Below are 9,318 nucleotides of genomic sequence, written 5' to 3' on the forward strand. Positions count from 1 at the left end.
GAGGCTCCAGCTGCGATCCATCCCAACTCCAGAGCTGAGGAGCTTCACCCGCACTTCTCCCCCGAGTCAAATCAGGCTCCGCGCCCTCCAGCACCGAGCCAGCCGCAGGATTACAAACAATAAAGCAATTTATGAGCGGCAGAGGCCTTCAAGATTTATGCCGTACGCTCACAGTAAAGCGCAAACACATTCCCCTCTGCACGTGGCTGGGTCCTTTGTCAGAGGAATTTGGATTTTTGACCCCAGAAGTCAGGATGAGTCTCTGAAGGAGCATCAGAGACAGACCTGCACCGTGACCCGGAGCAGATTGTGCTCTCTGGGGTATACCCCAAGACATATTTATGGTCCTCCAAAGCAAGATAAGTCAATAACCACATACAGTAGCAGTTACAAGTCAGATATTAATTTAATTCCTCTCCTCCCTGTCTACCCAAATAAGCATTAATTCAGTGGAGCATCAGGGCCCCGTTATTCATCATTCTCACTGAGGTTTCTCTTTTCTCCCGTTAAGGCAGAATTGCTACAGCCAGGCTATCTAGGCACAATTAAAGATACCCTGCATCCGACACGGGGACCACGAGCCCAGACCCGGGTTTCGCGCTATTAGCGGCCGGCGTAGAGGGGTCTGGTTAAAGTGCAGCCCATCGAATGCACTTGAAAGCCTCACTCAACCCGCAGCAGAAGCGATGTTTTATTCCTACGGGCCCTGGGGCTGAGCAGGAGCAGAGACGTTGGCTCTGTCCCGCAGGATCCGGCCCCGGGGGGCTGTGCTCCCCCCTCCAAAGGCATCGCTCGGGTTCTTCCGAAGTCTAGTCTCAACCCAGAGCTAAAAATGAACCTTATTCATGATTAACATCTATATTTGCATAGCGTGGCTGGCAGCTTAGCACCAAATAAATGTTTTGGCAGAGGGAGTCGCAGACATGGGGGCGAGCCCTGCCCTCCAGAAGGGAACTTCAGCCTCACCATGGGTTAACGAGTGCTTTCTAATTGAATTAACAAATCATTAACGAGTCCTGTTCCCCATCTGGGCAGGGGAGCGCTCTGCCTTGGGCTGCTCTGGCCACCAGCATCTCGGGGGCGCGCAGAGAGAGTCGGCAACGCCGTAGGAGTGAGCACTAAACCTGACCTGATTCAGTCGGGAATCTCAGGAAATCCTGACGGCACCAATCCCCTCGGGGCGGTGAGGCTGCCAAGGTGCGCGAATCCTGGCAAATCCCCTCGCCCAGCGAATCCCCGCGCCCAGCTCCGCCGGCTGCGGGTTTGCCTTCAGCCCCCAGGGTTAGGGAGCATCTCGAGGCTGGTTCAGCAGATGCGCCACAGGGAAAATCTCTTGGAAGAGACCCAAATTAGAGATAAATATAAGGATGCTTTGCATCAGGAAGCCTGTAAGTGTGGGGCTAGCGTATGGATTACAGTAAATAAATCCCCTTTTCTTTATAAGCTTGTCTGTGCCAAGCTCCCGGCTCTCACCCATCACCTGCTTCAGCATTTCGTTCCCATTTTCAGCCCCCTCGTGCCCTCACCTCAGGGATTTGCAAGCTGGCAAAGGGAGAGAGAAAGCAGGGAGGATACAGGCGACAAAAAAAAAAAAAAAAAAAAAAAAAGCCCACCAACAACAGCCAGTCCCTTCCGCCTAGGAAACACGTTAAAAATCCCAACCAAAACCACGTTTCGGGCACCGGAGCCAAACCAACAGCCAGTTTTCATCCCCTTGTGACTAACCGGTGAACTTCTGAGGGCTGAGTCACGGGCACGTCCCAGTCCCACACACGCCTGCGCGGCCCCAGCGCGGGGCTCGCGTCAGGACCTGCCCGGCTGTGCCACACATCGGGGACGCGATGCTGTTCCTGGCGCCCCGACAGCCGCGTTTCCCGTAAGGCAGTAACCAGCGCCACGGCAGTCAGCACGGAGACGGAGCCTGAAAGTTTCTCTCAGCAAATATTCAAGCTGAAATATGTGCTTTTTCCATCTGCTCGAAGCCTCTTTGCCGGGGCTTTGGTAGGAAGCAGATGTGTGAGCATCCCAAAGCACGATCGGTCGTTACTCACTCCATTATATAAAACCATGAGAATTTCCTTCTTTTTTATTTTTTTTCTTTTTGTTTCTTAGCATCAGGCCAGATTCCTGGGTGAGAGGCCAAGGCTGGCGAAAGCCAGAGCCAAATGAACCCAGGTTGAGGGAAACCTCCGTGTGCATCACCAACCCAAGGGAATATTTCACATCTAGGTCGCTGAGCGGAGAGCCAAGGCGCCGGGGAAGGGAAAGCCACGATCTGGCCTCGTAACAAACCCAGACACACTTAGGCCTCCTAATTAGCTAGGAAATTCAACCCTCCTCCAAACCACAGCAAAGCTTCAAAGCCCTCCTAACCTGACTCCGGATACTTCTTCTCCGGTTCCCCGCGGACGGCCCCGCTCCCCCAGACCCTCCTCCCCATCCGTGGCGGCCAGCAAAGCCGCCGGGGGCAAAGGCTCCCCGGTGCTCCTCTTCCAAGGGAAAATGATTTCATGATCCAAACAAAAAAGCAGCCATCGGGGAGGTTCATTTTGGCCAAAGGTTTTGCTCCCTTCCAGAAAAACAGTAGAAAAAGAAAAGGAGAGCTGAGAGAGACCTGGGCAGGGAACACGGGGCAATCAAAAACGTGGTCTTTTCTGCACAGAAAAAAAGTGAAATGGAGTTTAAAGCAAAAACAGTAAAGAAGCATTTTTCAGCATGACGCCAAAACTTCTGCAGGGGGTGTAGGGGGAGAAGAAAGCAGAAAATTTTCTATGCATCATAAAATCCGGGGCATTTCCAGACTGGCTCCAACACCCGGCGCTACTGAACAGGGGAGAGAGCCTGAAAGCCGACCAAGGGGAGAGCGGCGAGTCTGCACGGATCGGCCGGGAGCCACGTCCGCCCCACGGATGAGCGGCGGCTGGGGTGGTCCGGCCCCATCCTGAATCCTCTCCCGCCTGTCTGAGCCCCCAGCTCTGGGCACGAGGGTCTGGGGAAGCGGCTACCATCCCTTTTTGGCCACCCTGCCTTGGCTCCCAGCTCCAAATGAAAAGCAGGTCTCCAGAGACGGCCCCCGCCGCCCCGCGTGGGAGCCCGCGTTCCGGATTTCCTACAAGGAGCCAAAGCAGAGCTTTGTCCCCGAGGAGAGCAGGGTCCTCGGGCAGGACGGGGCCACCCCTCCCGGCCGGGGCTCCCCACGCCGGAATGACATAACCACGAACCGCATGAGGCCGAGCCTTTTGTCTGCGCGCCGGGAGAGAGGGAGGGAAAGCAAGAAAGGAAGAAAGAAAGAAAACTTCTGGAAGTCATTACGATTCCTCTGCTCCAGTCTCCTTTTTGGCAGACAGCTTCCCTCTCCCCTTCCCTCCCCCTCCCCAGCCTGCTTCAAAATGCCAGCCTATGATTTTTAAATGAGAAAAAGCTGCGCTGTACTCCAGCGCTTGGATAAACTCCTACACAAACTTCCAGATGTGACACAACAGCCTGGAAGAGGGAATTCGCAGAAGAATCTCCTTAAAAAATACACACACACACACGCACGCACGCAGGGAGTGAAGGAAGCTGCCGGGCGAGGGATGGGTCCAGAGATGCCTGGCGAGATGCGGTGCATTTTACCCACATCGGGATGGAGCGGCTCCTGGCTCTGCTGGGAGCAGCAATGAGAAGGATGCTGGCCGCTGCACCCAGCTCTGAGAGGGGAACGCCGCCCGCCGCCAAGCTCCCGAAGGCTTTGTGAGCAGCAGGGAAGAGGTTGTGCAGTTATTTGTCCCCTGGGAGGAGAGAAATAACCACCCCACCTGAGTGCTGCCCTTGGCAAAAGGCGATGGGTCATATTTCTCTCCGGGGTCCTCGCACGGGCGCTGGTGTGAGCCCAGGGATGCAGCAGCACCCACCCCGGGGAGCAGCAGGATGCTCCATCCTGGCCAGGGAGGCCGAGGGGCTCCAGGAGCCCCCTCAGCCTGGCAAGCGGTGCTCATTTCCCCCCAGGAACCAGGGAAGGGCCACAGAACTAGAGGAGGCTCGGTGGTGGTGTTTTCCTCTGCCCAGGGAGGGGCCGGTGAACTGGGTCACGGGAGAGAAACAAGTTCAGGTGCCCTGGGATGGATCAGACACAGGTGAAGCAAATGGATTCTGACTCCTTTGTGGGGTTTTTTAATGAAAACAAGATCCCTTTCAGGTGCAACCTCTCATACTGAAGCTTTTTCCTTTCTTAAATTCAAAAGTGAGGTTGAGAACAAATGTAACGAAGTTCAAAGAACACTGCATGTGCTCTCCCTTCAAAATACACCCTTTTTATAACACACAAAAAAAAAATATTTTTAACTCTGTGCAACAGTTGAACCCTTCAAATAGCAGTGCACGCAGCACCCAGCTCTCCCCACGAGCTGGCACAGCCAAGGAGGGGGCGAGAACCCCCAGCACCCAGAGAGGGGATGGGGGTCCCGCTTGCCCACTGCCCGCACGACAGGCATCCCCACGGGAGGGAGCGCTGCAGGAACCACTGCTGGCGTTGGGGATCCCAAACCGCAGCTCAGCGGGTTCAGTTCTCGCCCCCACCATGCAGGAGGCTCCTTGCTCTGGCACAGTCGGACACATGGACACATCCCTCCAGGAGAGCCGGGTCCAGCCAGGCCGATGGGAGCAGTGCTCCAGCCATCCCATGAGCCAGCCTGGCACAGACCTCATCTACACCTTGGCATGAGGCCCCAAGGGCTCCGGGCCCGCTCCTGGAGGCTGCCGGCCATCTGCAGCTCTGCCGACCTCCAGCAAGAGCCAGGGGCACCCGGCAGCTCCCTGAGACGGAGCCTTTGATCACCCACCTCTCGCTAATGGGAAGCGAGTGGAGCCCTGCGAGGTGGCTGCTCAAAGAGCCCTCAATTTTATTGCAGACTGAAGGCAGGGCAGGTTGTTGTGACCAGATCAAGACACATTTCTTTCCTAAAGCCATTTTTGAAACCCAAATCCTGGGGTTCGCGCACCAGAGCGGCGAGGTGAGATGGGAGCACTCCTCCCAGCGCTGCCCAGATCTCCCGCTCCCCAGCGAGGGCATCGCTGGGGCTGCCCTTCACCCTCTGACCCAGGAGGAAAAGCTGAGATTTCAACCAGTTCGGGAATGTCTCCCTAGAACGACACCTTTCAGCGCCTTTGTGCGGCCCCCCCCCCCACCCCCGATGCCGGCGTGCAGCTCCCCAGGCAGCAGCGCTCCGCAGGCAGACACGGCGCGGGGGAAGAGGCAGGTTTCAGTACTACAATAGAGATCACAGGTCCTTTCAGTTATACTGTTATTTTCCTATTCAGAGTTCTTAACACCAAGCAGTAGCATCCTCCCCACTTTCTCCATCCCTGTTCTTCAATCACTTTGCAACTCTCAAGAAATAGCCTCGTTTCTTGCCTCTGATCAGAGGAGCAGTGTGGCACAGACCCTGCTACAGCCTTTCATCCCCCCAGCCTTCATGGTGCTTTTATTTTCTAAGTGAAAGTCAAGTAATCAGGTTCCCTCCTCTCTTTTTTCCCCCCGCCAGAGATGCCTGCTTCTCCTCTCGCTGCCTGCCGGCACACACACCAGGACCCCCTGCCCATCGCCACAGCCCTTCCTAGCCCCGAGCCCGTGGGTCCGGTGCCGTGACCGTTAAACACATCCCACCCGTGTTCCTCTCAGTACCCGCAGAGGTTTTCACTCAAAGACCGCAATGGAGCGGAGGGGGAGGACAGCTTGGCAGGACTGATACAGTTTTAGGGTTAAAACACCAAGATTTCTGGCTCTGGAGTATTTCTGGATCAGAAAAAAACTTCACGACCTCTTTCTAGCCCTAAGAGGAGCAGGAGTGCAGCACAGATGCCCCAGTCTGCTCCAGACAGCAAGGGAGAAGCCTCCCTGGCCCAGGCAGAGCGGAAACACGGCAGAAAAGCTCTGCAAACCATCTCCACAGGACTTTGCATCCTTGCTGGACTTGGCGTACCGACTGTCACCCTCCCACTAACCCCGCATCCCGGCCTCGGCTGCCACCGTCACACAAGCCACCTGGGGAAGGACGGGGAGCAGCATCCCAGGGGTTCCAGCCGCACCCCGGGGCACGAGCTGCCCTTCCCGGGGCAGGAGACAGAGCTGCGGGTGCAGGAGCAGCCTCAGCACCTCCTCTCGACATCCCATCAACAGCAAAAGTTGATCAGCCAGGTCAGCGCACTGCAAAAACCCTCTGCCAAGCCAGCAAGCCACGCACCCCCACGGGCGCAGCTCAAATAAAAGCCCACCCATCTCATTTCTACACAGGCGGCCAGCCTCCCTTACGGAAAAGTAAAAGCCACCCAGGAGAGCGGCAGAAGCCAGCAGAAGCCCCAAACCCACCGGGCAGGATTCACCAGCCACGTGAGCCCAAACGCTGCCGCTCATCTCCAGGGCAGCTGACGGCAACAAAGACTTTCCAGCAACACGATTAGATGGTTTTAGCACCGGGGCACAATTCCTAGAAGATTACAGCCTGGGAAGGGCCACTTTACTGGCCCATTACACAAAAGAGGAAAAAAAAAAAAAAAGTAATAAATATAAATAAGCAATGGCGACAAGCAACTCGGGCTGTGGAGAGCCAAGGGATGAGCAAGATGCTGCTCTGCTTGACGGCCTAGCAAGCGATGGGTCACAGCATGGGTGCCAAGCTGCCCGCTGCCTTCCTCTCATCTGTAGGCTGAACCGCTTTTTTTTTTTTTTTGTGCTGGTTTTAAATAAACTCCCCCAATTCTGAATCAGTGACCCTGAAAACAAACAGCCGCACACAGGCACAGGGCTCGGAGACCCGCAGCATTGTCCCCCGTGGCCCCAGGGCTCCCAGCAAGTGCCTTTGTCAGCAATGAGTGAAAAATGAGTGACAAGGAAAATCCCAGCTGGTGGGGCTGCACCTAATGCTCCTCTCCTCCTCACAGCCCTGCTTGCAGGTGCCCACAATCCCACTGATTTTCCAAGGACAAAAGTTAATCTGCAAATTGGATTTGCAGCCACAGAGTAGAAGACACATTTCAAGCCATCCTTACCAGGGTGGGGGATTTTACTGAAAACAACTAAAAACATGCAGGTGTTAACACCTGCTTCAAAACAACATCATTACCAAAAAAAAAAAAAAAAAAAGCCAAACAAAAAACATCCAAACAACAAAAAAATTCAAAAGAGACTTAAAGACATATTTAAATCAGCAATCATAAATCATATTAGTCATAGTAGGCAATAAGAACACACTGACTCGCAGCCGGTCGTTGGTATTTCTTTCCAAAACAGAAGGCTTCACAAAGTTGCAAGATTTCCTAAGATGCTTAAATAGATGCTGCTTTGAACCGCTTCGCTGGCATGAAAGAGATTTGGGGAGAAACTGCTGGGAGTATTCATGACTGGGAAGAGAAATCTGGTTTTTCCCCTCCTGGGGGACATTTTAGGAAATAAGGCAGCCTGTTTATCAGATCAATTATTGCTGAAGCTCAAGTAAAACAATATTCACAACTCTGGCAGAGCCTCGCCGCTCTTCCCGGGCGCACCGACCTCAGCTGAGATGTAATTCCTAACAGCTCCCGCGCACCAGGAGCGGAGGAGGGCTCCCACCGGATATTCGAGCCCTCTATCCATGTCCTCCCCGCTACCGCACGGCCTCTCCTGCTTCAGATGTGGGTTTGCTGCCCGTACGGACTCGCCTGCCTTTCACACAGGCAGAGCCGTACGAAGCCGGTAACTTCCCGTTCAGCTGGGCAAGCGGCTGCCTCTCCCGCACCAGCCCCTGTGGGAAGCCACAGTGCTTCGCTTTATTTCATTTCGGGTTTCTGTTCCTGAAAACAATAAATGGAACCGGAGTTCGGGGATGGTAAAGCACTTGCGATGCTATGAACCGTGTGCGCATTGCAAGTCAACTCCAAGGGAGGCATAAAGGCACCAAGACCGTGGCAAGAAGCAATTTTTTTTTCTATTGTCTTTCTCTCCCCCCCCCCCCCCCCTTCTTTGGAAAGCTTAAACTTGACTAAAGCGGCTTGGACTTGGAGCCCGTGCCGGAGCAGAGGGGGAGTTTGGAAGGAGACCAGACGCCTTTGAGGGGTGATGGAGCAAGCAAGCTCCCGGCCAATGTACGCGTCGGGTACCGTGACCCCCGCCTTGTCCACACCCCCCCCAAGCAGGGAGCATCCCCCAGGGTTTTGGGGAGAGTGAGCCCTTTGGCCGGCCTTGTACGCTATGAATTATTTAGGCACCCCGCAGCCAGGCAGCAAACCAACCCCGCAGCACCACTGCCTCCCCCTCCCGTTGCACCCCCCTTAAAACCCTCGAGGAAGAGACCGGGGGCCTAAAATGGGCGAGAAACGGGGTCAGGGAGGAAGATGGGTTCTGCAATAGGGGGAGACAGGGGTCAGGGTCCCTCGGCGTGCCCGGGGCAGCGGGGACAACGGCCGATCCCCGAGGGGAGGAAGGGCCGCCCGGAGCCCCCAGTCCAAATCGCCGCGGAGCGGAGCGGCGGAGCCCGTGGGAACCGGAGCATCGCGGCGGGGCGGCCGGGGAAGGGGAGCCCAGCACCTCCCAGCCCTGCATCCCCCCGCAACAGCCCGGAAAACTTCCCAACCGAACACCGAGGAGGGGGTGAGGGTGATGGGTGACGCCTCCAAACCCCGGCTCCGTCCCCATCCCCTCCGGAGGGGTGGGTGCGGGGGGACCCCCGCGGGTCTTACCTCGCCGCCGAGCACCTGCAAAGGATACGGGTTACAGACCAGCCGGAGGCACCAGCTCCGCGGCCGGCTCTCCTGGCTCAGGTAGAAGAAGACGACGGGGGCCAAAGCCGGGTAGGGCAGCGCCTCCGCCTCCGAGTCAGCGCTGCCCACCTCCCGGTCCCCCGGCCCCGGGCGGCCCCCGGCCCCGGACAGGTCATTAAGGCGGATGAAAGTCTTGGCTTTGCCCGGTTCCGCCTCCTCCTCGGCCGCTCGCGGTCCATCCTCGTCCATCCTCCGGTCGGCGGCCCCGGGGGAAGCCGGGGGGACGCGGGGCGAGGCGGGGGGACGCCTAAAGGGGTGCGGCCATGGCGGGGCCGGGGGGCTGGGGGCTGCGGCGGGGCGGCTTCAGCACCGGGGTGGCATGGCCGGGCGGACCGGGGCCGGGCCGCCCCCCTCGCCCTGCCGTCTGCGGGCTCCGTAGCTCCTCCTCGCCGTGCCTCCGGGGGCCCGAGCCGGGCGAGGCGCGGGCAGGGCGGCTGCCGGTGTCGGCCCCCCACCCGCGGGGGTGGGCCGCCCTAGGGCCTCTGCTTGCCCCCTCCGCGCCCCAACATCTGCCCGGGGCGGGGGGGTGCTGTCCGGAGACGCGCG

The 9,318-nt window shown here is 57.1% G+C and overlaps 1 protein-coding gene across 1 annotated transcript in view; it reads right to left on the reverse strand.

Moving 5' to 3' along the window:
• CACNA1G (calcium voltage-gated channel subunit alpha1 G) overlaps window positions 1-8,961 on the reverse strand; it is a 143,255-nt gene extending 134,294 nt beyond the window's left edge. The window contains exon 1 of the mRNA XM_086762607.1: window positions 8,720-8,961. Within this exon, the coding sequence (XP_086618733.1) occupies window positions 8,720-8,961 (242 nt within the window). The remainder of the gene's footprint in view (window positions 1-8,719) is intronic.
• Between the last annotated feature and the right edge of the window lie 357 nt (window positions 8,962-9,318).

This window comes from Chlamydotis macqueenii, chromosome 18 (genome assembly GCF_036417535.1).
Source record: "Chlamydotis macqueenii isolate bChlMac1 chromosome 18, bChlMac1.mat, whole genome shotgun sequence".
Lineage (NCBI taxonomy): Eukaryota > Metazoa > Chordata > Aves > Otidiformes > Otididae > Chlamydotis > Chlamydotis macqueenii.